The sequence below is a fragment of the Oenanthe melanoleuca genome, chromosome 12 (genome assembly GCF_029582105.1).
Source record: "Oenanthe melanoleuca isolate GR-GAL-2019-014 chromosome 12, OMel1.0, whole genome shotgun sequence".
NCBI classification, from domain to species: Eukaryota; Metazoa; Chordata; class Aves; order Passeriformes; family Muscicapidae; genus Oenanthe; species Oenanthe melanoleuca.
In genome coordinates this window covers 11,456,011-11,482,985 of record NC_079346.1, presented here as the reverse complement: position 1 = coordinate 11,482,985, position 26,975 = coordinate 11,456,011, and the positions used below count along the sequence as shown (strand labels likewise).

Below are 26,975 nucleotides of genomic sequence, written 5' to 3'. Positions count from 1 at the left end.
TTTCTCTTTGGACCAAATCTTTGGACCTAGTGTTCACAAAGATTTACAGAAGTGCCACTGTACTCTTTTCCTAGGTGGGCTGGACTTGGCTATTGAAGGACCTTCAAAAGCAGAGATCAGTTGCATTGATAACAAAGATGGGACATGCACAGTCACGTACCTGCCTACTCTACCTGGGAACTACAGCATCCTGGTCAAATACAATGACAAACATATTCCAGGCAGCCCATTCACAGCCAAGATTACAGGTATAAAGTTTAAACTTCTGGAAGCACTTCATATTAAAAATTAACCTCTGGTAGCGTGGGGAACCTGTTTTGTGGCAGGAATTTGAAGTCCTCTGGCTTGTTTTACTCTTAATCTTGTAATATTTTGTGACTCGTTTCTCTTTATGTATTCAGATGATAACAGAAGACGGTCTCAGGTTAAACTTGGTTCTGCTGCTGACTTCATGTTGGACATCAATGAGACTGATCTCAGTCTCCTAACAGCCAGCATTAAAGCCCCATCTGGTCGTGATGAGCCTTGTCTTCTGAAGAGGCTGCCCAATAACCACATTGGTAAGCTCTGAGAGATTGCTGTGGTAGCCTTTACTCCAGTTTGCTTTGCAGTGTAAAATGACTGACTTCTGTGCTCCTTCCCCTTTCATTGTCCAACCAAGTAGTTGATAGTGTTGGTACAGCTGTCCAAAGACAGAAAAGTGTGAAGAATGGCCTCTTGTCTTAGCTTTCATGTGGCATGCCAGGTTACAATCAAAGTGGATTTTGTCAGCATATATGGATGGCCTTGTGGTCTACTTGAGAGCAACACTTCAACATGAGTAAAGAGACTGCTCTTCCAGTACTTAATTTCTTGGTGTGATTGAGGCATTTAAATCGAGTATAACATGAGTAAAAACTGAATAAATGTCTCACATTTCTTTGCTTTGCAGGCATCTCATTCATTCCACGGGAAGTAGGAGAACATCTGGTTAGCATCAAGAAAAATGGGAGCCATGTACCAAACAGCCCTGTAACAATCATGGTGGTCCAGTCTGAGATCGGGGATGCCAGACGGGCAAGAGTTTTTGGACGTGGCTTGGTAGAAGGACGAACCTTTGAAATGTGTGACTTCATTGTAGACACAAGGGATGCTGGTTAGTTCTCTCACAAAGGCACCATGAGATGCTATGAGATATATATTGATTCTTCACAATAGCACTGCCTCCTCCCTCAGCATGCAACCACCAGGTCACAAGCTGCAAAGCAGCAGCTGCCATTAAACACAGTCATTGTTGTCAGTTATTAACCACAGACAGTGCTATTAACTTAGAGTATGCTTTGTAAGGTCCTGGCTCATGTCTTTGTTACAACCAACAGGGACTGTCACTGGGGTGGTGCTGGCTCTGGTATCATTTGGTATAGCAAGAAGGAAATGAAGATACTTATTTCCCTGTTGGTTTAATGTGGAGCCTTGGATAACTTTTAGCTTGGTAGATAGCTTTTCAACATTATTGAAATAAAAGGGATACAGTCAGAGAGTTTTAGGAGCTGAATGCATGCTGTGCCTCTGACTGATTAGGAGTACAGAAATGCCATTAAGGCATCATGCAACTCCCATGTGCCAGTTATGATACAAACCTACCAACTAGTGCCTGCTATAGGTTTCGACTATTTTATGTCAGATTTAGACTAGAGCTTTGGAAATCTGAGGCTAACTTATCTATATTGTAGGTTATGGTGGGATCTCACTGGCAGTTGAAGGACCCAGCAAGGTAGAGATCCAAACTGAAGATCTAGAAGATGGAACTTGCAAAGTGTCCTATTTTCCAACTGTGCCTGGTGTGTACATTGTGTCCACTAAATTTGCAGATGAACATATTCCAGGTAAGCAAAAGTGTTGGGAAAATTTTTGGTTAGTACAACAGAAGTCTTATCTGGCTGACCAGGGCTCTGGAACTGTGGGTGGGCTGTGTAATCTGGCTTGGACCATAAGCCCCAAAGATTGGAGGTGGTTCTCCCCAGGCAGCAAACATCCAAAACTGTTCTGGTTACGTAGATGTATTTGGCTTGGGTCTGATTCCTAGTTGGGTATAAAAGTTCTCCTATGATCCCCTACAAGTCAGAGGAAGCTTTCATTTCTGCCTTCAATGACATGTGTAGTAAGCAGATGAGGAATGACTTGCTGTGATACTTACAGGCAGCCCATTTAGTGTGAAGATAAGTGGTGAAGGAAGAGTCAAGGAGAGCATCACACGAACAAGACGGGCTCCCTCTGTTGCAACAGTTGGAAGCATATGTGATCTGAACCTAAAAATCCCAGGTGAGCAACAACATCCTTATCCCCAAAACCACAACTTGCACTTGTGTAGCATGAAGTACTTGAAGCAGGGAAAATACAAACTTCAGTTTTGTAAAGACATCCTCATATTAACATAGCTTAGGGAAGAAGCACTGGTAATGTGTCTTTTCAAACAGTTAAAAATAAGCATAACCATGATCAACACATGGAGAAACAAATACTGTTGAGGCCTTAATTTATTCTATGTACAGCAGGCTGGAGAATGGGCTGCACAGCTCACTTCAGCCTCCAGGGTTTTAAGATCATGTTGAGTGTTTGTACTGCTGTCTGGAAACTGTGACTCATGTAGGCCAGGCTTAGCTGGCTGCACTTAATCCAGACACTTCATCTGCCTCTGTAGCACCTGGGAAAGCTGCAGCTGGCCAGGTTTTCTGCTCAGAAGCACACAGGTAGCCGAACATGCAATGGGCATTTGTGTGCCTCTTTGTTATTTGTACTGGATAATCACTTGAGCTCTTTCTAATCTGCATTTTTCTATTCTCTTGCTAGAAATTGATTGTGCTGATATGACAGCTCAGGTAACCAGTCCCTCTGGGAGAAACTTCGATGCTGAAATTGTGGAGTGTGATAAAAACACCTACTGTGTCCGCTTTGTGCCACAAGAAATGGGGGTCCACACTGTGAATGTGAAATACAAAGGGCAGCCAGTGCCAGGCAGCCCCTTCCAGTTCACCGTGGGGCCACTGGGTGAGGGAGGAGCCCATAAAGTGAGAGCTGGAGGCCCAGGGCTGGAGCGTGGAGAGACAGGTGTTCCAGGTGAGTCCTCTGCTCTCAGTGGGCTCCAGAATCTGTGTGCAGGTCTGCAGTGCAGTGTTTTGGCTAACAGGAGCTCCTGCAGAAACTGCTAAGCAGTATCTCCCAGGATGATGGGATGAGCTACCATTCTTCAAATACACTCAAGTGTGGAACTTGACTGTCTGTTAGGAGGGAGCTGCAACCCTGAAGCAGCAGCAAAGTTAACTCTTGTGTGTGCTCTCATGTGCTTCAACAGCTGAGTTCAGCATATGGACGAGGGAGGCTGGAGCTGGAGGGCTGTCCATTGCTGTAGAAGGCCCAAGTAAAGCAGAAATCACCTTTGATGACCATAAAGATGGATCTTGTGGTGCATCATATATAGTTCAAGAGCCAGGTATGTACTGAGACCAAATCACATGGAAACAACACTGTGATTTTCAAAGAAACTAAGGACACTCACTGCTTCTCTTCTTTCTTCTTCTGCAGGCAACTATGAGGTGTCCATAAAGTTCAATGATGAGCACATTCCTGAAAGCCCCTACCTGGTTCCTGTCATCGCGCCCTCCGATGATGCTCGCAGGCTCACTGTCACTAGTCTTCAGGTGAGACATAAGGAAACATCTCACAGCTTACCACAGAGACTGATTTCGTCCTTGTTCTCCAGAATCAAAATGGTTGTCCTTTCTTCTTAGTAATAGCCTTGTCTTGGCTGGTGCTTGTTTTCAAGCTCAGCTTGCAGCCAGAGAGATTTTTGGCTGCTGGCCACTGGGCAACTCTGGCTAGTCAAAGGCAGAAGGCTCAATTGAGTGTGTTACAAGTGATAACACTTGGGAATTAGGAATTAGAGGCTCCAGAAATAGCATTGGAAAAGCAAAGATATATTTCCCATGCCATTAACTAGGGAAAAGACAAAGAGAACTGAAATTTTGAGGTGAACCACCAGTGATAATGCTGGTACCAAGTTCCTCATTTGGCACGTGCGTGAAGAGCTGCATTTCCATGGGTGAGGTAGCACAGGGCTGCATGGCTGGGACATCACTGCAGCCTGGCCAGGCAGACAGAACTGGCCCCACCATGAGGTCACGGTGCAGATTTGCTCTAGCTGGTGCCACAAAACCACAGAGTCACAGCTCTGATGATTCATGAAAGGTAGTGAATCTCAGAGTGAATCACAGCTTTGTAGCTGTTCTGGGCTCATCTGGTAACCTCACCATATAATTTGTGTATGTGTGTGGTTAGAGGCATTAAAATACAAGTAACATTAAAGGCCTGTCTGAAATCTCCAAAGCCAGAAGCTTGGATGTGAGACTGAGAATCTGTGTCTAAATATACAGTACCTCAGTCCTCCTTGAGTAGTGATTAGTACTTCAGTTAAGGCATTTTTGGGTCGTGTCCCAGCTGTGATCCCCAGGAGTTTGCCTGGGCTGCAGGAATTCTCCACCTGGGCTGTGTAAATGAACCATGATAGCCTGATCTGATAGTATCTCTTCTAACCAGGAGTTACAAGGGCGTTAATTAGTCACTGTGGTATTGATGTTTGCCTTGTGTTTCATTTAAAGACTCTTTGACAGGAATACTAGATTCAATTAAATCCTGGAGAGGCAGATAAAGCTGAGTATTCTGTAATGAAGTCCTTTGTGCAGCATCAGCCTCCACTAAACCCACACCAGGGACTTGTTTATACATTGTACCTCAGTTCTACTCAGTTGCATTTATTTCCCTCTTCAGGATTTAGTTGAAAACAAAATGAGGTAAAGTATGTTAAGTGAGATTACTGCTGGATAGCTGCATGGGCTTGTGCTGGTCGAGGAGCACTGTGGCTCAGATGTGGAGCTGCCTCGCCTTCCACCAATGGCCTGACAGCATCACAACATCTGGTTTCATGTTTTGAATTACTTTCTCATGTTTGAGACATCTACTGGTGGCGTTCTAAATGCAGCCTCTTGTGGCAAATATGAACATGCATATTACTCTTTCAGACATTTGGATTATCAGAGGCTTTTCCCTGAATGAATCTGGAATGAATGAATGGGCTGAAAATGGAGCTATAGCTTAAGCATCCTTTAAATCAAGTGCCTGAATACTGAGGACTGACCTCAGTGATAACGGGTGACTAGTACTGTAACTTGCCTCTCTTTGACGTGGAGCAATTGTTTGGCTTCCAAAAACAGTCTGTTACCATGGGAAAAGTCAGCCTAGCCAACGTGGGTGACTCCTGAATCAGCCACCCCCTAAGAGGGAGAGAGCGTCTGATTTGAGAGTCACAACTTCATGCCTTTTGTTAAAATCTAAAAAAGCCTCATGCTGCAATGGTTATTTCCCTGCCACAAATCTTGTGCTGTCTGAAATGAAAGTTTGCATTTGATAAGTCTGACTGTTGCATTCTCAGGAGTCTGGATTAAAAGTTAATCAGCCAGCATCCTTTGCTATAAGGCTGAATGGGGCAAAGGGCAAGATCGATGCTAAAGTCCACAGCCCCTCCGGAGCTGTTGAAGAGTGCCATGTGTCTGAGCTGGAGCCAGGTGAGCACAGCTTCATGATGATCAAAACAATTGCATGATCTCCAAAGCACTTGCTGCCACATAGGGAATTCAGTTCCATTATTTACGAATAATGTGTCCCAGGGATGAGCATGTTGCTTGGAAAATTACTTTTTGATATCAAGAGCTGTTCAGTCAGGGTTATGTCCACATTTTTCCGTGAACTGACTGAACCCCAGCTTGTGTAAGATAGAGGTATCCAAGTCTTGGCTTGGCAGTGAAGGTACAGTGACATTAATAATAAATTAAATATGATGTGGTTGTTGAATTTAACCAGGGAAGAAGTTTATTTCTCAAAGCTCTGCTTCAATCTTTGACTAATAGTTTATTTTTAACTCACACTCACTCCTTCACATGAAATGTCAAGGAAGCTGCCTATAAGCAAACACTACAGAAAGCTCAACACCTGTTTCAGCAATGAGCTTTTCTTTTTCACTTGAAGTCTGTATGAGTTATGGTCTGTACTATTAACAAACAGCAGCTGTCCAGCTGGGGGAGATCAGTCCCGCTTCTGAGTTAACACGCAATCAAAAATGTGAAATATCAGCAAATTGCTAAATGACTTCATTAGATAAAGGTGTGGTGTCAGAGCAGCTCAGCTTGCTGCTAAGATTTGACTTGCTCTGACCAGCTGCTTTTCTTCTACACACAACTCCCTCAGCTGCCGACAGATTAGACTGTGATTCAGTTTTCATGTTTAGTGCATGAGTGAGGCAAATAACTCTTAGACTAGATGACAGTTGAGATCAAATCCTAGTGTACAAGGTGAAAACACAAGCTGTAAAACCTTCTGTGATAAACACAGCATTTTCCTGATTAAATACAAGTTTAGCAGCTCGCGTAGCTGAGCTCACTTAAACTGGGACCAAAATATGTCAAAGGCTTTCAGAAGCTGGGATTGCTAATGAGCCCTGTGTTGGGTTTGATGGGTGGTTTATGGTTGGGTCGTTGTCTGGGCTGTGTCAGAAGAGCCCCTGTGTGTTGCAGATAAATACGCCGTTCGGTTCATCCCGCACGAGAACGGCATCCACTCCATCGACGTGAAGTTCAACGGGAGCCATGTGGTGGGCAGCCCCTTCAAAGTGCGCGTGGGCGAGCCGGGCCAGGCGGGCAACCCTGCCCTCGTCACAGCCTACGGGTCCGGCCTGGAGAGCGGCACCACGGGTAACCCTGCTCCTTCACATGCTTGCACCTGGCCTTGGACACCTACAGAACCTGTGTCTAGGCATACTTCTACATTCCTTCACCTGCTAAGGCAGCTGAACTAACCCACGTTCTCTGCAGACCTGAGTGCAGGCTAATTTTGCTTTCTAGCGTGCTTATAACTATCACTCACAAGTCTGCAGCCTATACTGAGCCTTAACAAACTTAAAACTTCTGTAAATCAGCAACTGCAACACGCATTCACTGAGCTGCTGGTTAGCAGCTGGGCTACAGCTCTGCTGGTTAGCTTAACTCCACGTCGGTGGTCCCTTGAGCTCCAGAGATGCTCTGGCTCCCTTCCACACATGAACATGACGTCTGAGTTGGCTGTCTAGAGATGAAGGAATCTTGTTTAACTTGTGTTAATTAAATGGGTGTGAGGGTATACCCCGTTACATTCCCTTTGGTGCTTGCACCTCCAAGAAATCTCAAGTGAAATGCAGTAGGATGTGTAAACCCTAGGGAGAAGGTGGTTTATTCTGTTGGTAGTGTGCTGTGCATGCTCCAGACACAGCGTGAACAGTCTCTTCTTGGAAATCTGGCACCTCGTTGTCTGCTGTGGCTGCCTCATCTGATAGTTCTCAACTCAAGAATGTAGGGTTTAGGGTTTGTTTTTTCATTTCTATGATTTGTGGCCTTAGTAAGTATGAAAACATTCCAGGATATGCACTTTGATTTATTTGTGTTCTTGCTCAGGCCACACACACAGGTAAATAGCAGAGTAAAATGATTATTTTTCTCTCCTTTTGTTGTGTAAGGGAGTAGCTAGTTCATTTTGTCCTATCCACTTCTGTCTCCTGTGGACTCCATTTCATACTTTTTTTCTCCCTGTGAAAAAAAAAAAATACTGCAGTTATTCAGACAAAGCTTCTGCTGTTCTGGAGGAACCAAGCAGTTGGTTTTGGAAACATGCAGATACACTCTATAAAATAAAGATGTAGCTTGAGCTCTTTTAATAGGTGGAAACAAAAGCACTCATTAATACCGGCCAGTGATGCATCAGGGACAGGGGAATATTTCTTCATCTATAAAGGTGCTTGGGGTTGTTTTTAATCTAAATAGACTGTTTAATTTCAGCAAAGCTGCTCTGTGCCCTGTTGTTGAATCCGGGCCACTGCCAAAAGTGCAGTGCCCTGGGAGCTGCTGAGCAGCGTTTCAGAACAATGACCCAGTGTAGGGGTTTCAGTGGCTGAGCACCTGAACCATCCCCCTGGGAGGGCTGAGCGTCTGCAGCCTCCAACAATGCAAGCCTTCATCTGGGGCACAGGAAAAGCAGTGCCTGTGGAGCAAGAGCTCTTAGTGAGGAGAGGTGCTGTGAGGCTGGCTGGCTATGAGAATTACCTTCTCTCCAGCTGAGCAGGGCACTGCGGTGATGCCTGACCTCCCGGGCCAGGGGCTGGGCTGCTGGAGCACTGAAGAGCAATCCTCTCTGGGAGCAGGGCTCTTCCAGCATTGCGACACAGCAGCCTCTTTTGTGGGGAGGCTAGAAACTTCTCCCGAGTTTATTCCCACATCTTCATGCTTCCATCGCAGCAGCAGTAAACTTTCCCATGGCCATCCTGGTTTTGAGTGTGCCTGAGCACTTTATTCCTCCTCAGCAGTGTCTCGTGTAACAGCCCAAAGATCATAAATATTTGAGGCCAGAGTCTGACAGTAAATTATTTGGGGGCTGAAAGCCTTACTTAATTTTTCTTGTGTTGCTGGCATTGTGTCATTGGCTTAGTATTAGCAGCAATAATTCAGCTGTGTTAACCAGATGCTGTAATTAAACAAGCTTTTGTTTCCACAAACTGCTTGGAGTTCTGTTGCCGAGCAGTTCAAACACCCATCTCCTCCAGGCCATCTCCTGCCCCTTGTCTCTCCAGCTTTCTTGTGGGCTCTTCGCTGCTGATTTGCAGTCCAGGCAGCGAGACAGCTCTGAGCTCTCCCAAACTTAGCCATGCTGGAGCTGTGTGGGTGTGGACTCTGATGCCCAGCAGAAAAGGTCTTGTTCTCTCTCTTAAGCCAGTTTTTTTGATACCAAATCACTTCCATTTGAGTCCCGAAGGGCTCTCATGGCCCCTTCTCCCACACAGTCACATAACCTAACTGGAGGAGGGAGCAGGATAAAGCTGGGGAGGTAGCCAGGGGTGCAGAGCTCCATTTGGGGCTGGCCTGTGCAAGGCTACTGTGGTGGATGTGGTGTCCCTCCCTGCCTGCAGCCCTGGGCAGACTGATCTTGCGCCAAATTACCCCTTATGTAATGTGAGGCTGCGTGTGTAACATCGGGTGTGAGGAGGAGTGTGTCTCACTGTGCTACGTCTTTCTAGGACTGCAGTCGGAGTTTTTCATTAACACGACCAAGGCTGGTCCAGGTACCCTCTCTGTTACAATTGAAGGGCCATCAAAGGTGAAAATGGACTGCCAGGAAACTCCAGAAGGTTACAAAGTCATGTACACACCCATGGCTCCAGGAAACTATTTAATTGGAGTTAAATATGGTGGACCTAACCACATAGTGGGCAGCCCTTTCAAGGCAAAGGTTACAGGTAAAAAGCTAACTAGTATTTACTCTATGCCTGAAGCAGGTCATGTCATTCAGCAAAACATCCTCCCAAGACAATGGTGTTCTGGTCTAGATGCCCAAAATCATGAGAAGCAAAATATTTCTCCCCATCATCTCCAAAGCCTAGATGAGGGGTCTCAGGAGCAGCTACAAAAGCAGTAGTCAGGGAGCTTGGCAGCTTGACTCAGTGATGGGCTATAAAACAGCTTTATGGGGTAATATTAAGTCTTGATCTAGCTCAAGGGTCTTGCATGGGCCATAGGGTAATATGACTTATTTACCCATTTACCCCCACCCTCAAACCTGAAACCTGCTCACCTGTAGCATGTATTGCCTCTCTTGGTCTCATTTTGGTGAAGGTATCACCTAGCCAAGGTCAGTAATGTCTGGGAGGCTCCTAGATGAAGTGAGGAAGGCTGATTTAGGAAGCTTGTACTCTCTCCAGCACTGTGTTTAAGCACAGGCTGAAACTCATCTCTACTCCTCCCCCTGAGTTTGTGAACCCTCTTTTGGTGCCCATAGCGTGGTGAAGTTCTCGGGAGAGGGTGGCAGGGACTGCACTCCCCCCCAGGCTGGGACATGCTCTGCTTTCAAAATGGGTTATTGCAAAATTGCACCTGCTTTTCTGCCAACTCATTTTTGGCATTTGGTGATTGGAGCACAATTAACTCTTCTTAAGCAACCCGCTTTGCTTAATGAATCCTGAAGTTCCTGTGGTCCTTTAGCCACTTGAGGGCTCTGGGGTGGGATTGTTGCCAGCATTGCTGGAAGATGTCAGCTTAAATACCCAAGTAGGAAATTGCTCCTCTCCAAAAATGCCTTTTGGATGCAGAATGCATGCTAGTCATTAGAAGGCATTGTGAATGCCTTTCAGATGGGGCAAATCTGAATGTCAGAAACCTTTTCTGTTTCCAGGGCAGCGACTGGTTAGTCCAGGCAGTGCCAACGAAACCTCTTCCATCCTGGTAGAGTCGGTGACAAGGTCATCGACTGAAACTTGCTATAGCGCCATTCCCAAATCCACCTCGGATGCCAGCAAAGTGGTTTCCCGGGGAGCAGGACTCTCAAAGGCTTTTGTGGGTCAGAAAAGCTCCTTCTCTGTGGACTGCAGCAAAGCAGGTATGGATACAGAAGCCAGGTGGATGTTCAGGGTTGGTGGTTTACCTGGGTATTTTTTTCCCTAAACCAATTTGGAGAGTTAAAATTCAGAGCTTGAGGTAATGATCTGGTACTAAAGAAAAATGCTAAATACTATACTGTGCTCACCAAGTTAGTCCTAATACAGAGGCTGTGAAGATGCTAGTTCATCTCCTGGCTTCGTCTGAGCCAGGTGCACCTGAAACAACCACAGGGTTATGGCATGAGAACAAACAGGTTGCTGAGCTTAAGCAACCCTTGTGGTGCCTTGTAGCATGTAATGCACAGTGTTCCTGTAACCTTTTGATGCTCATCATCATCATCATCATCTGGGAGTTCTGTGGTGGGTGGATTAGAGGCCAGCTGTGTCCACTGGCCCCTGCTATTAACTTCTGATGAAGTACTTGTAAAGCAATACCAGCTTGTTTTCACAAGCAGTACTGGTGGCTCTACTTGGTGGTAACCTGTAGTTAGATAGTGGTAATCTGTAGTTAGATAGTGGTAACCTGTCAGATCTGGCAAATAGTGCAGACAAACCCTCGCCTCTATGAGGCTGAAAGCTTTTTAATATAAAATTCCTTCTTATACCAAATTAATCTGAGGTATGTCTCAGCTACCACTCTGAATTAAAATAACAAAATCCATGTGTTACAGAGCCAATATGTTATGGTACAGCCACGCTGCCTTAAGTTCAGGGGTATTAACAGCTGTGTGTTGTTCTGTAGGTTCCAACATGCTGTTAGTTGGTGTCCACGGACCTACAATACCATGTGAAGAGGTGTCCATCAAGCATTTGGGCAGCCATCAGTACAACGTCACTTATGTCGTCAAGGAAAGGGGGGACTATGTCCTGGCAGTGAAGTGGGGTGACGAGCACATTCCTGGGAGCCCCTTCCACGTCACCGTTCCATAATCGCGCTCTCAGGTGCTCTCTGCGTGTGCAGTTCAGATGTAGAGTTGTGCTGGGTGCAGTCGTGTTGCAAAATGCAGTTTCTAGATACACACGGCTCACATTTCAATAGTCAGACATTAACTGTTTTTACAAGCATTTCACTTCTATCCTACTTACCAACCTAATGTCAATTTATTTAATATCTCCTCAAATTGTACCTTTGTAGTGCTGTCCGGGTCACTGTTAATGTTTGGAGAATCATGTGGATGAATAGACACTAATTTCCCATGCGGATGTTAAAGACTTTAGATGTTAATTGAAAACTGGAATTTGTCTTTGTAATTGGGTATCTTAACTACTGATTTTATTTGACTGGAGACTTTACATTTTAGTTATGGAATATGACTTGGGCTGTCCCCAGTTCAAATTCTTTTCTGTAAAGAAATGAGGTAAAACTGGTACTATAATAGGTGCCTTTGTATACTTGATCAATTTTAATACTCAACATTATAAAAAGCTATTATAAGTAGCTTTACAATTCAAATTTAAAATGTTTTCTTAAAATGCTTTGCTAATGGTTTACATTTAGAAAAGTTTATCTTTTATAGCAAACCAAAAGCAGAATGAAAATTACTTCCTGTAAGCTTTCAGCCTCTCTATGTTAACGCTTTGTAACTTTAGAGACAGGTAGTGTTTTGGCCATGATGCTAGGAATGCGGTTTTTAATGAGCTTGGGATGCTGGTGATGTTTGTGTAACTTTACAGGTAACACCCCCTACACACTTTTTGATTTAAGAACAAGCCCTGGGTTGTGTGGGTTAAGTAAAGCACCTGAACTTGCCAAGCCGTGCATGGCTGTCACCTGTGTGACCAGAGTCGCTGCAGTCTGGAGCACCACGGTGTGTTGAAAAGATGACCACTGGTTTCCCTGGAGGCTGCAGGCCAGGCCAGTGTCTGAGACAGGGCAAAGAAGCCATCCTGGAATGGGACCCACATCTGCAGTGGGACACAGGGTGGATCTGTGAAGTTACCAGTAATAGCAATAGCAATACCAATAATAGCAATATCCATGAACAAACCCTGTTTGGTGCAAGGTGTTTTATTGTATCTGAGTCCAAGGACATGCCTGAAGCAATGTCTCTTTCATCTCTCCTGAAATCCCCTTCTTGCTGCAACAGGCAGTGGAAACTTCCTGTAACTTGTCTGTTTGTCCCGGATTACTCCATACTACTTCCCAGGTGCATATCTGAATTGCTGTCAGCTGCTGGGGCTTTAGTAAACTCTCCTGATGAGCTCAAACTCTGCAGTTTGGAGAAGGTAGGATTTGTTGAAAACCTGTTGACATGTCGCTGTCCCTCGGGAGAAGTTCATGCTTACGGTTCTGTAATTATGTGTGGATGTACTGCTCTCCAGCACAGTTAATGGGAGAAAAAGGAAGGTTGGGGGTTTTTTACTGTGCTTTTTTTGTGCCTTAATGTGAAATGCTCACTACATTGTAAACTAGAAAGTAAAAACAAAATAAACTGGAATAAAATGCAGGATTGTAAAATTGTATCTTATAACTTATTAAATAGAAATGTTTGCTTCATTAAAATGTGCATGTTAAAAACAACATCGGATTCTTTTCATATGTAGTCAGTAAAGTTAGACTGAAATTACTCCACACAGCAGCTTCAGGCAGACCAAATAGCCTATGGGCTGTGCAGGTAGCCATGAAAATTTAGGCAGAACCTCAACACCATTAATTTTTTTCCCTGAAACCTTTTTTTTTTTTTTTTTTCCCGTTAAAACGAAGTGGCAGACTATGGTGTAAATGGGCAGGGTGCAGTGGGCACAGTGGATGGAGCATTACACAGCTGTGCTGATACCCCTGTGCAGAGCCCAGGCACGGGGGCAGCGCTGTGATCCCAGAGTGCTCCCGGCCCCTCTGCTCCCCCTGGGATCCCTGGGGTTGTTTGCACAAGGTGTCTCCTACACCTGGGGCCAGCACCTCCAGGCACACAGCCATGGAAACCAGCAGATGTTTTCCCAAACACTCTCCTGCTGAAAGCTCAGGTGAAACCTGAGATGCAGTGGCTGCCAAGGACTTTCCTGCCCCAGGCTTATCAGATTATTTCCTTTTTATAGTTAACTGTGTTTCATTAGCCTTGTGGTAGGTATGTCATCTGAGGCTCCTATTCAATGTTTTTAAACAAAACAAACCTGGATAGGGCTGTTGCTGTGAGCAAACCTTGAGAGCATCTCACCTGTGTAACTCCTATGTCCCAGTGCCCCCTGTGCTTGTCTGGCTTTCTCTTGTCTGCTGAAATTAGCAGGAGTTGTCTGTGAAGTTGATGGAACCTGGTTGCTACTGTGGCCGGGGTTACCTCTACTAAAACCTGAGCTCTGCTTCAACTCTGCCTGGTCTGGGCACTGACAGCTGAGGAGTGGCTACAAAAATGCCCTAAGGACAGCAAGCACCCGGTGGTGGTGATGAGGGGAGCTTCTTGGCAGGGTTCATTTTGGGTAACAATGTCCAGCTACCTCCAGCAGCTCTGCCAGCTGAGGACTGACTGTGTTGGGCACAGATCAGTGCTTTGGGGACATTCTGCTCTGCTTTTGGCACCTTGACAAAGGTTTCTGAGTGCCTGTGGGGCTGGGTGTGGTGTACGGGTTACTGGTGTCCCAGTGCCTCCTGCTGGGCAGACTTGCAATAGTACAAGATTCACTTTCTTCAGTCCAGAAAAAGGACTGGCATCAGATTTTTATCTTTAGGTGTGGAAGTGCTTTTCTACTGGTTTGGTTGAACTTAAATGCTTTTTCTTTGTTTATAGTCTCTCTCCTTGGAGGTGGTTTGCAGTAGGATTTGGCCACTTAGTTACCTGTGAGTCCCACTGGGAGCTTCATCCTTCCTTAGCTGGTCTGAGCTGTCCTGTGAGCACTGCACTAGCTGTGGCAGTGCCCTGGCAGCCAGCTGGAGCCCTGCCTGCTGCTGAGCAGTGGCCCAGGGCAGGGCAGTGCCACCTGGGGACACGTGCTGGGGCCCATGGCACAGCTGGGAGGTTCACTGGGTGTGTTGGTGGGAGGTGGAAGGTAAGTCCCTGCAGCACAGCAGATACATGGGGTGGGAACTCCCTGCCTGGTATTGGTGGGATGCATTGGTGCATCTCAATGGCAAAGAGAAGGGGTCTTTGGGGGTGATGTCCTTGAGCTTCTCACAACCCACACACTCAAGCCTGTCCTCATCCTGCAGCTCAAGTCTGCCCTGCAGCTGTCCCTGACCTGGGCTGTGATTGTTCCTGCCATCCCATGGGATCTCACTGGCTGCCCACTGGCCTCCTTTGGATTGGGGAGCTGTTGGAGCTCCCTCTTCAGACCCCTCTGGCTGTCCATGGCCTTGCCTCTGTGTTTCTGATGGCCATCTCTGCAGCCAGCATGGCAAATACCTCATGTACTGGGGTGTTGCATGCAAAACTGAGAATTGCATTTTGCCTTGTGCAATTGTGTCTCAAAATTAAATATATGCATTTAAATTATTTTAATAACTTTAACAGTTTTCAATATTTAATATTGTTTAAATTATTAAAATATATTATTTTAATAATTCAAAGTATTTAATTAATATTTACTTTAAATCTTTATATAATTAATCCTTGAATAATTATATATATGTGTGTGTGTATATATATGTGTAATATATGTAATATATATGTAGTATACTTACAGTATAAGTATACTTAATACTTGTAAGCATACTTAATATTTTTTTTGTCCATGTTGCTGCAGTGGTCAGTCTCCAGGCCTGGGCCTGTACAGAGCACTTTGTGTGTCCAAGCTGGATCTCCCCTCACCCCCAAAAAGCCCTGACCTGCTCTGACATCATCCAGGCACGTTGACAATGTGGGTGCTGGGGCTGTTGCTTAGCAGGGCTCTGGGTTTGGTCAGGTTATGCAAACCCTGTAATTACTTTTCCCTCTAATTGTTTAAAGTGAGATTGTGAAATTTCTAATCCAGAAACTGCTTTTTTTCTTTACTCACTTATAGCTTCTGCATTTATTTGTTTTAAACTTATTTGATTGGTTTTTTCTAATTATTTATTTTACTCCACATTGAGATGTATTTGCAGTGTGGACAATGCACTTTTTTACCTGAAAAAAAAAGGGAACAAACTATGTATAAATCACATGGAAAGGCCTATGCAAAGTGGTTACAGACATCACTTGACAGAAACTGGGATGGAGTTGCATAAAACTTAATTCAGGGGATGGCATAATGCTTTTTTACACAGTGGGTTTTATTTGTTTGAGAAAAGACTTTCCAAACCATTAGTTATTACGACAGCTGGCTGTGCCATGCTCTCCCATGAGCCAAATTAAATTGGTTGCCCAGGTTGTCCTCTGCCAGGTCAGGGCCAGCTCTGGCACCAAAGGAATGGGGCCTTGAAAAGCTGCTGGCAGCATCCACAGGTGTTTATCTGTGCTTTGTGCCAGCTGGCTTGGAGGATCTTCTATTTCTTATTTTTTTCCCTTATTTATTGCATCTCCTATCCACATCCAGAGCAGCAGAAAGGAGGGTTTGGAATTTTGCTGCTGACAGCAGCAGTGCAGAACATGCACTGGAGCACCCAGCCCTGCTGGGACTAAACCCACTGGGTTCCTGAACATTTCAGCATCAAGCTCCCAAATTCCTCTAAACAAATGTTTGGTTTTAAAAGTAATTTTTTCTTGTGTTGCAGTAATTTAGAGATATTCCCATCCCAGGTTCCATATCTTCACAGCTCCATCCGAGCTGGAAAAGCAGCAGGGAAGGCTACAGCATTTTTTTCCTCCACAGCCTTCAGTAATGGTTAATATTCTCAGGTCCCTTTCACTGAAGGTTATCAAAACAGCCCTGCTGCCAGGCCCCCCTCTTGTGGGGGGCTGTTTTCCCAGAGCCTCCTGAGAAAAGGCTTTTAAAAGGCTTTTCAGAATTTCTCAGACTTTCAGAGTTAATTTTCATAGTTGTGAATTTATATTGCATGCTTAGAAGAAATATTGTCACTAAATCAGGTTGGATTTATGGCTCCTGTCGCTGTTAATTTGACTGAGATTTAAAGCACATTCTTTAAATGACGTGAATGAAAGGCTAGTATATATGATTTTTCAAAAAAAATTAATAGGAAAATATGATCTAGCAGGACCTAGAGGTATGTTTGACAGCTCTTTCCTGTGCTGAGCTGCCTTTCTGCAGGACCTTGGTACTGCAAATATTTACATCCCTGCTGAGCTGGAAGCCTGAGTCCTTTGGGCCCCATGGAGGAGCTTGCCTTGCCAGGGTGGATATTTCCTTCTGACAGTGATGTCCAGCTAGGGTGTTTTGTTTGGGGGGTGGGATTTGGCATCTGGCTTCCCCAGAAGTGGCTGGGGTCAGGCTCTCCTCCCAACAGAGAGGCACAGAAAGCCTTCATATCTCAATGCCAGTATTCGCAGAGCTTTTCAGGGAAGGTTTTTTGTTACTTTGCCAATATGGAAATTAATTCTTATAAATCTGTCTTCTCTCTACCAGAAAATTGCCCCTGCAAACAGTGACAGCAGAGACTCTATATTTAAAATGACACACAAAGTATTTAATCTTGTTTTTCATACTGGCTGGAAAACCAAGCTGTGGAGAAAGAGCACTTGTGTTTTTATACCAGGTGAAAGTGCAGAGGTTGTGTCCCTGAACCTTCAGGAAGATGGAGAGGAACATGAGCTAAACTCAGCTCAGGGAGGTTAAGGTTGGATGTCAGGAAAAGGTTTTTCACCTAGAAAGTGGATGAGCACAGGAACAGGCTCCCCAGGCAAGTGGTCATGTCCCCAAGCCTGTCAAAGTTCACAGAACTTCGGGCAGCATTTTCAGACACACAATGTGAATTTTGGGGTTGTTGTGTGCAGGGTCAGGAGTTGGATTCAATGATTTTTGTGGGTCCCTTTCAACTCAGGATATTCTATGATTCTGTGGTTGCAGAAAGAGCCTCTGATCCAAATTGATTGCAGTTTCCCCTGGCATTGGAAAAGGGCTGGGTGATATCTGTTACAGGGAGGGGATGGTGGTACTGATGCCACAACAGCCTCACATCTTTCCCAAAACCAGGCACAAACCAGCAAAGAGCAGAAGCACAGGCACTAGAAGACATCCAAGGGGCTGGGCAGGCAGGAAAGGCTGTGGTCACTGCTGGACCAGGCCAGCTGCCCTTGTGCAGGTGTGGCAGGGACACCAAGGGGTCCCAGGGGTGGATGTGCCCTGTGACCTGCCAGCACCTGGGCCTGGGAGCTTCTGTGCCTCGTGAGGGTCATCTCAGCATGATCCCCGGTTAAATAACTGTGGGCAATCAATAACCAGACCTCAAGCCAACCACAGGCTCCCTTTTTACTGCAAAACTCATTTAGAAACCCGGTGGGGCCTGGTACTCCTTGGGGCCAGCCATGGGCTGTGAGCAGGGAGTGAAGAGCTTTGTGTGGAGAACATGGGGGGGATGCAGGTCCATGAGCTCCTAGCTGAGGAGGGTGAAATCCCTTCTCCTTTCCTTGAGTTTGCTGGCCGTGCTGGGAGGCTGGGTGTGAATTCCATGGGGATGCTTGGGCAGCCTGGGGCACAAGTGCTTCCCCCAGTCCCTCCAGAGGCAGAGGGAGCCACGGAACAGCCAAGCTTGGGCCAGCTGCTGGTGTCACACTGGGAGGCTCTTTGATATTTCTGCCTTTGATTTTGCTGTCAGTGCTACCAGCCCTGCTGTGTGACAGCACAGCACAGCCCTTCTGGGGCTGCAGCTCAGTTGTTTGCTGCACATCTTTATGTGTACATCTGGTCTGGGGCACGAGTTTTATGAGGAGTGGCTGAGGCAGGTGGGGGTGTTTAACCTGGAGAAAAGGAGGCTCAGGGGGACCTTACCATGTACAACCCCTGACAGGAAAGTGTAGCCAGGTTGGTTTTTCTCCCAGGTAACAAGTGATGAGGAAACAGCCTCAATGGGAGGTTTTGATTGGAGATTAGGTACAGACCCCAAAAAGAAGCCAGGTGGGTCCCTGTGGGGTTTTGTACCTGTGTCCTGTGTCCTCATTTCTGCCGGCAGCTCAGAAGAAGCAAAAGGAGGTAGGGCAGAGCCTTTCTCTGGGCTAAAGGGTCTCCCCCTGTGGTGCAGGCAGAGGTGTCAGGGCTGTGGGTTCGTGGGGAGCAGTGCCAAGGCCAGGAAAAGGACATGAGCTCTCTTCAGGTGAAGGTGCAAAAGGACAAACCAATCCAGCAGAGATGACTGAAGAGAAGAAGCCAAGTCCAGCTTGGGGCTGCTGCTGTGGGCTCCTGGGGGTTTCTCTGCCGAGAGACTTGCAGTAAAAACCTTCCTGCTCTGTTTCTGTAGGGACCTTCTGTAGGCTGGGGAGGGTCTCTGTGGGGCAGGGGAGACCTTGGATCTGCAGGAAGAGAGGATGCCTCCAGTACCATTCATTGGAGAAGGGCTTCCCCAGGACCCCAACCTGAGGGATTGGGGTCTCAGCACTTTTTGTTCAGCTGAGCTCTCTGCTCTATTCTTGTCTGAACAGGGCTGCTGGGGAGGAAACAGTTTTCTGCTTCTGAAGAGCCTCTTTGTTTCTCTCCCAGCCATGATCTGAGACCTGGCTTGCATGAGACAAAGTCTCTCCAGGAATTTTGGATTCCCAGTGAAAAACTTCTGTTTGATCATAAATAAAGCTCAAGAAGCCTTATTCATCAAAAAGAGAAACTTTGTTCTGGCTGCAGAATATACTGAGACTCCTGCAGGCTGGAACCACTTAAAAACCCCTTTGCAGTTGGGATAGCTGTGTCCCCAGGGGGGGGGAAATCTAGAGATGACATGAACTGTTAAATATATTAGGGTGTAATTATAATATTATCTAATGAATATCTAGAGAGACAGACTGTGCTGACAGCAGGAGTTTGGGACACCTCCCAGCCCCTGTCAAAAGTACAACATGAGTGCAGATGCTGTCTCTGCCGTGAATCCACAAAACTGTGTCCCAGCTCTCCATGGAGAAGCACCATTTTGCATTAAGAAGTCTCTCTGTTGGTCAGAAGCTCAGCACCTCTACAAGAAGAACCCTTCTTCTTCCCCAAGGTTTTAATGCTGAGCAGGACTCCATTTGGTATGGGATATTGCCTGGTCAGTGGGAGTCAGCTGTCGTGGCTGCATCTCCTCCCAATTTCTTGTGCATCCTTAGCCAGCTCACTGGTGGGGTGAGAGACAGAAAATGCTCCACAGCAGCAACAAAAACATCCTTGTGTTATCAACACTGTTTTCAGCACAAATCCAAGACATAGCTCTATACAACTACTGTGAAGAAAATTCTCTCTACCCCAGCCAAACCCAGCACACTGCTCTGAAGCCACTGACATCACTCCTGAGGTTGCTCTCTGGCCACATCTCTTATTTTCAGGTCCTGGATAAAGGGCTTTACCAAATATTGCAAATAAGGATAAATATTTCCAGCAAAACTTAGTTCTAATTATGTATTTTTTATGACTGTGTCCATTATTGCTTTTCTGAAGGGTGATTCCTTTCTCTGTGCACTGCTCCTTTCTGAAAGCCAGGAGACAGAAAGTGCTTACATAGAAGCAAGATGTGAGGCCAGAGACTCAGACTGATTTCAGCCTTCACATGAACCATCACTGATGTCAGCCAGACAGAGGCATGTCTATAAAAATCCCAACGTAAATATTTGTTCTAAATCAGGCTTTTTCCTTTGTGTTGATTGCAGTATGAGGGAGCATATGAAATGCTGTATCATTTCAAGTTTAATTGCTACTAAAAGTTGGAGGATTTGTTGTCTGCCTAGCACACAACCTCCTGGGTTAATTTTCTCTTGATTTAGTTTCTTTCCTCAAATTCTTCTCCCTGAACAGTGGGTTTCACAAAGGCCAAACTGTTTCCTTCCCACAAAGCCTCTCTCACTCCCCAGCCCTCCCTGCCCTTCCAGCAGGCAACCTGGGGCGCATTGATGAAGGGAGATGAATATTTGTCTCTACTAGCAGTTGGATTATTCCCACTCTCCAGATGCCATCTGTGTGTCAGGGTTTGGTTTGCACTAAATACAGCCTGTGGGCTGAGCTAGGAAAACAGATTGCTGCATCATTACATTGAATAATCACCATTAAAGTCTGGTTCATCAGAGGACTTTGGGCTGCCATGGAGATTTGTTGTTTTTTTGTTTTTTGATTTTTTTGGAGGAGGAATGCAGTTCATTTCCGTGTCAGGATGCTGAAATCAGATTTTGATGTGAATTTTATGGCACTCTGTTGGCAGCAGTGTCACCTGGGATCCCTGGGATGTCTCACCTGAGGTCTGCAGTGGGCAGGGGTGGGAACCATCAGCTTCCTGCTGCCCTGAGCTGGGCAGTGCAGAAAAGTGACTCTCACTGCCTGTCCCTCTGTCTTTTCTTTATGTCTTCCCCAAATCCCTGGATGCTGTGACCAATTTTAACCCCTCACTCGCAGAGAAATACCCTAAATTCAGCAATATTCTCCTTGCAAACCAGCAGGTACAGCCTCACGTCTGCTGGTTGCAGCTCTGAAGCATAAACACACAAACACACTGAGACACACACATGATGCAAAAAGTCCTTTTAATCCTTCTGCCCCTGCAGAGGAGTGGCAGAGCTGCAGAGCCCAGGGGAGCACGTGGAGCTCCCTGCCCCTCAGGTGCTGCAGGTAAAGCACACAGAAGTATTTTAGCCCTGCAGTAGCTCCTTGCATTTGTGACCAGCACAGTAAGTACAGTGTGCTGCTTCTAGCTGATTTATTTCTCTATACAATGAAGAAGAAACAGCGTGAAGGTTTAATTTGCCTTCTCACTCCAAATATTTTAGCGAAATATTTGGGGGTTTTTACCCATTAAATTGGGTTAAAATACTGGAAGCAATTGCACTTGCTGTGAGTATTTCTACACCAGTCTTCTCCAAGATCTATTGGCATCTGTAGGAGGACTCAGCATGCTCATGATCATGATCTGTGGCTCTTCTTTGGTCTCCTCTTCCTTGAAAACTTTGATCTCAGCCAGTTGAAAAAGCCACCTTTTGCTTTTAACTCAAATTCTACTGGGAAATGGTCGCTCACTCCCAGAGCCTGCAAGACAACAGCACGGAGGGTTGGGAGCCACCCTGGATGTGCAGTGCTTGGATGTGGGGAGGTGGATGTGAGCACTGCACAGTTTGGGAGTGTGGTCAGCAGTGACCTGTTTTACAGACAGGGATGTGCTCAGCCCTGCCTGGGCACTCTGTTCTCCATGTTAGCCCTTCCCCACTGCTGCAGAGGCTGTGCTGTGCCTACCTGCTCCTCAGTCATCTGAAATTCCTCCTGGAAATCAAAGATGTTGACAGAGTGTGGCATCACAGCCTGGATGAGCTTCTGTCCACTGACCACAATCCTGCAAGGAGCAAGGGAAGGGGGTGCTGCAAGGGGTGCCTGGCCTGTGGCAGCCACATGCACTGAGCTGGTGGCCAGAGAGGTGGCTCTGCTGAAGTCACAGCTAGATGTGGTTTGTCCTGACCCATGGACTGCCCACCCAGAGATGTCAGCTCCTCCTTGGCACAGAGGGACATAAATATCTTGATGTGCACTGGCCTTGGGAGCCAACATTAAATGACTTCTGTCTAAACCCACCCAACAATGCTGCATATTTCAAAGCCCTGCTTAGGTTACAAAAATCACAGGACAATGACTGGAGTACCGGTGAAGTTCTGCTCAGACCCAGAAACTCGTCCTTCAAGAGCACTCTGAGCTCTAATGACTGATGTATTCTTGTCCCTGCTGAGGGAGCTGCAGTGGCAGCAGGACTTGCCACATGTCCAGGGCAAGGGGAGGTGTCACAGAACCTTGCTGTGCGTTTGTCAACCCAAATTACAAACATGAGAGCAAAAGCCATGGTGCAAAGCTGGCATGGAGGGGGCAGCAGCACCTCCTGCCAGGTGTTTGCAGGGCTCCCTGCAGATGAGCAGTGCTGCTGGCTCTCCTGTCCTGTCCTGCCCTGTCCTGCTCTGTCCTGTCCTGTCACCCATCCCACCTGAGCCACAGCAATGTCTGGTTCTGTGTAAATCCTGCCCAGTCTGGTCTGCAGAGGGCTTTGTGCTCCTGACTAGAAGCATTTGGATCACTTTTCCCCTGGACAGTTTTACCTCTGATGGCCTCATGGACGTTTGTTTTCCCTGTTGTTCACTGACACCTTTTGATACAATTTTTCTCTCAGAGTTATAACTAGTGGGTGGTTTGGCAGTGAGCCCTTTACCTGTCATATGGGCACCTGGTACTGTTCTTCACGGTTGTGTCATTTCTGTCACCAATTAGCCAGAGGAATTCGGAGTAAGTCCTCAGACGGATGTTCTTCCAGTGCTTTTGGGGAACATAGCTACACCCAGCGTTGAAGTCCCCCATGAATACAAAGTTCTGGAAGGTAGGAGGGTTTCCAAATGTAATCATGAGGATGACTTTTCAAAAGAAGACCCATGAGGATTTTTATGGTCCATGGATGCAGTGGGGCTTCTCCTTTCTGCTGGGCATATCAGGACACGCTCATAATAGTTTTATTAGGTGATCAAGTTTACTGTATACGGTGTGGAGAACTCAATGAAGAAACACCAAAGAGATTCTCAAAACCTGGGGTGCATTATCAATGGGTTTAAGGTTTTCAGCTCTGAATAGTGAATAACGTGGCCAGTGACTCAGTACCAAAGCCCTGTTAGTGACACAGATGTGGTAACCAACCTGGGTTTCCCAGCGCTGTTTGACATCCAAATACACATCGTAGAGCTCATCAATCTCCCGCACGGCTGTGCCTGGGGTGGTGTGCAGAGGGATAACAGCAAACTCACTGACAGCTTCAAAACAAGGCAGAAGAACAGGAAAAATGTTCAACAGAGAATGAGTCACACAGAAACAGAGACTGACTTGTAAGCAAGGGGATTTTTTCTGATGAAGAAGCAGCTTCTGCTCTGACTGTAGAGCAGGGTGATCTCTGTGCTTGCAGGGTGACCCCCTGCAGGCACTCAGCTGTTTGAGGAGCTGTGCCAGTGCAGGCAAATCCTGCTCCAGCACCCACAGTAATGCTCCCAGGCTGCCAGCAGCATGGAATGCATCCCACTGCCCATGGCAGCAGCAGAGGCTTTCCCAGCAGGGCTGTGGCATTTCCCAGAGGCAGCAGCCCTGAAGGGAAAATGCTGCTCTTGTAAGGAAAAGCAGTGTGGGGTCGGGATGCAGCCTCTGGATCCTACCCTGTGGTCCAGCCAGCATTGCTGTGCTGACTCACAGTGGGACTTGTTTCTGAAACACCTCACCGGTTTTGGGAGACTGCCACCAGATGGCAAAGGGCTCTCTGGAGAAAACATCCTCATCCCCAGGCTGGGTGTCAGGGTACTGGTAGGTTTGTTTCACTGATGCCTGATTTTGCCTGCAGAAAGAACAGGATAGGGGATGTCACATTCAAGACTGTCCAGCACTGGCTGCATGCTCTGACCTGGAGCCTGGGCCATAGTCTGGGATGGACACACACACTGGGATGATCCCCACATCCCCATCATCCCTGGGCACAGCCCAGCCCAGCTGCACAGCCTGCACCTCTCCAGCTCCCTCTCAGCAAAGACAGGTCCAGCCCACCCGGGGGCTGTGCCCACAGGGCAGGGAGAGGGGCTGGCTTGTTGGCAAAGGGGCTCACCCACCTGTAGATGAAGGCATACTGCTCCTTGTAGCTGTTCCTTCCCAGCCTCTCACTGGCCACACACCTGTACTCCTCCTTTGGCTCCTTCAGCTGGCTGGGAGCAAAGTGATGGTCCAGAGTTTATTTCTGCACTCTCAAGGGGCTGAGAGTGACGTAATTTTGCCTGTGCCCAGGGGTTTGGGCACTGCCTGCCTGACCTCAGAGACAGCTGGGTACAGACACTAAACCAGGTCACAGACACTAAACCCTCCTTAGGAGCTGGACCCTGCTCTATCCCTTGCTCTTCACTCCACCCTGTCCCTGCTCATTGCAGCCTCTGTCTCTCCCTCAGCTGGGTATCATGTCCAGCCAGCTGAACGCTGCTGTTTCCTCCGGGTTGTCCAGGCAAGCAGTCCCTAATCCAAGGCAGTTCCAAGCCCTGCAGGAAGGTGGCTGTCCTGCTGCACCCTGAAACCAGCCCAGTCAGGACATTCCCCTTTTTTCTCCTTCGGGAACTGCTCTGTAGCAAATTGAATTTAGCTTGATTATTCTGATTTAAAAATGTGTTCTACAGTGATCTGGAACTGTCTTTGCTCCTGTCCCTCAGCCAGACTGACAGAGTCTGGTTCTTCCTTGACACTGGGACAGAGCCCAGACCCTTGGATTGATTTTTCCCCAGTAAAGTGGCCCAGAGCAGAGCACAGGCTCTTGCCAAACAGCTTTCCCTGTGTTTGTCCATCTGCCCACGGCCATCCTACCTGAGCTTCTCCACCAGCAGAGGACACACACGGTTCTTGCTGTCCTTTATTTCCATCAGCAGCATGATGTCACAGCGGGAAATGATCTGCAAGGGGAAGGAGGAGGAGAAGTTTGCACGTGCCTGGCTTTAGGGGATTTGGAAGGGGTTAGAAAGAAGTGGTTACAGGCATGGGAGAAGTCCTTTGTGAAAGAAGTGGCTGCAGCCTGGGACCGTGGGGGGGGAGCAGGGGCTGGAACGAAGCTTTTCTGCTCTCAGAGCTGCTGCACGCCCCAGCAGGAACTGGGAGAGGGAACCGGGAGCAGAACAGTTTCAGATTTAGTGGAAAACTCACCCTGAAAAGGAAGTGTGGAGGGGAAGGGGCTCCAGTGAGCCTGATTCCACCACCACCACGAGTACTGGGGTGCTGCCTCTGCCCCCCACCACTCCTTCCCTGAATAAGCATTCACCTGTCTCTGCTTTTTGCAGATTCCTCTGAAACAGCCCCTGAAGCCCAAACTCCCTGAAAACAGGTCCTGACACCAGGGACTGCACACCCAGAGGGGCTGAAGGCTCAGCTCCCACAGCTGCTGCTGGGATTCCCCATGGGAGAGTCCAGCTCACCCAAAGCCCAACGTTCCCACGGGTTTCATTGCTCTTTAAATTTTGTGGGTGATTTTTGTCAGGAAAAAAAGCCCCTCTTTATGCCCTGAAACTTACCCACAATTATCTAAGTGACTCCAAAATTGAGTATGTATTGCCCACAGTGATTGCAGCTCAGGAAGAAGGGTCTGGGAATGCAAAGCCAAGCAAACCACTCTTGTCTGGCAATTTGCAATAAAAGGAATACAACCCAACCATGTGGTCATTTCTCCTTGGTGCCATTCTGCACACACAGCCACCTCACTAACACCAAGTCCCATGTCCTCCCCCACTGTGGCATCTTGGAGGGCATTTGCAAAGCTACAAATCTAAAAGATGGTTCTTTTTAAAACCAGGGTTATCTTCAGCTTTTGCAGAGGCAACCTAATGGTGAGGATTTGCTTACAGAAATTGGCAATTGAGTCTTTCAAATTTCTACCACACTCTAATATGACAGATGACATTTGCTGTCATGAGAATAGGTTTAATCAGACAAGAATATTTGAGAATAACTAGCACGTAAGGAAGTAAATAATATATCACAAAACAAAGCTTTGTGCATTCAAAGTGAAAATTATTTTTACCATGCATTGAGGTTTTCCTCTTTTTGTAACTCAATTTCCAAAGGAAACAGCAAATATTTTTTCTGTTATATTCCCATGAAGGCTAAAATAACAACACACATTCTGTTTAACCACAGGCTGATTTTTCCTTTAAGAGTATAATATTTTTAAAACAATTAGCTCTTTTTTTTTTCACTTGATACTTAACTGTGAAAGACAAAAAAAGTGCAAGATTGTGCATCTAAGAAACCCTGGAAAGCTCAGTGCCTCTCATCCAGCAAACAAACATACCTTTACCACAGCATCAACGACTTCAGGTCTGGCGATTTTAGTTTCTCCAAAAGACCTCACATTGAAGGAGCAGATTTTTAGGCTCAGAGATGGGTTGAAATGGAAGAGTGAAAGTAAGAAGAAGAGCAGCATCTTCATGGATCTGGGCAAAACGAGTTGCTGCAAGCGTGTCTATAAATATGTATGTGTGTGTGTTTATGTATCCGTCCCCTAGGGCTGGTTGGGAGGTCACACTGAGCAGCCAGCTGTGTCAGTCATCAACAGGAATCACCATTTCCTCCTTCCCCTCACTTCCATCTCCCAGCACAAAGCACCATGGAGACTTTGAACTTCTGCCTGAGGGGAAAACAGGCTCTTCTAAGCCAACCTCTGAATCCTGGCAGAGCAGCAGCTCCAGCAGAACCCAGCATCCCTTCCCACAGGGAGACACCAGCTGTGGGGTGCCTGCCATGACTGGGCACCAGCTGGGGCCACTCTGGGCTGTGCCAGACTAGGACCAGGCTCCCTGGGCCACTACAGGCCAGCAGCCAAGACCAGGAGGTGGCTGGGGTGGATGGTGAAAGGGTCTGGGAAGCAGCAGGGGGAAGACAGGGATTTCTGGATGACACCAGAAGCCCATTAGAAGGGACTGCCAGGCAGCCACAGAAAGGCACATGATGCCCCAGCACTGCCCCTCAAACTCCTGTCCAAGTGTCCCCAGCA

General features: G+C 46.8%; 2 protein-coding genes across 9 annotated transcripts in view; one reads left to right on the top strand and one right to left on the bottom strand.

Annotated features, from left to right (window-relative positions):
- The window catches only part of FLNB (filamin B), a 71,781-nt gene extending 58,781 nt beyond the window's left edge, over positions 1-13,000 (top strand). For 4 of the 8 annotated variants that reach the window (XM_056501441.1, XM_056501440.1, XM_056501439.1 and 1 more), the window contains 13 exons: positions 75-248; positions 402-560; positions 932-1,135; positions 1,713-1,865; positions 2,179-2,301; positions 2,830-3,096; positions 3,332-3,469; positions 3,562-3,677; positions 5,465-5,597; positions 6,603-6,779; positions 9,128-9,346; positions 10,279-10,482; positions 11,226-13,000. In XM_056501441.1, coding sequence (XP_056357416.1) covers positions 75-248; positions 402-560; positions 932-1,135; positions 1,713-1,865; positions 2,179-2,301; positions 2,830-3,096; positions 3,332-3,469; positions 3,562-3,677; positions 5,465-5,597; positions 6,603-6,779; positions 9,128-9,346; positions 10,279-10,482; positions 11,226-11,413 — 2,255 coding nt within the window. In that variant the 3' untranslated portion in view covers positions 11,414-13,000. The remainder of the gene's footprint in view (positions 1-74; positions 249-401; positions 561-931; positions 1,136-1,712; positions 1,866-2,178; positions 2,302-2,829; positions 3,097-3,331; positions 3,470-3,561; positions 3,678-5,464; positions 5,598-6,602; positions 6,780-9,127; positions 9,347-10,278; positions 10,483-11,225) is intronic. The other 4 variants (XM_056501445.1, XM_056501444.1, XM_056501443.1 and 1 more) reach the window with 1 other exon arrangement.
- Positions 13,001-20,962: 7,962 nt separating this feature from the next.
- On the bottom strand, positions 20,963-26,477 carry DNASE1L3 (deoxyribonuclease 1 like 3). Its single transcript, XM_056501437.1, has 8 exons — positions 26,274-26,477; positions 24,800-24,885; positions 24,064-24,156; positions 23,683-23,795; positions 23,114-23,226; positions 22,638-22,795; positions 21,683-21,779; positions 20,963-21,478 (listed from the first exon to the last, which is right to left on the bottom strand). Exons 1-8 carry the CDS (start codon positions 26,409-26,411, stop codon positions 21,356-21,358), a joined length of 921 nt encoding a protein of 306 aa, XP_056357412.1. The 5' UTR covers positions 26,412-26,477; the 3' UTR covers positions 20,963-21,355.
- Positions 26,478-26,975: the final 498 nt, after the last annotated feature.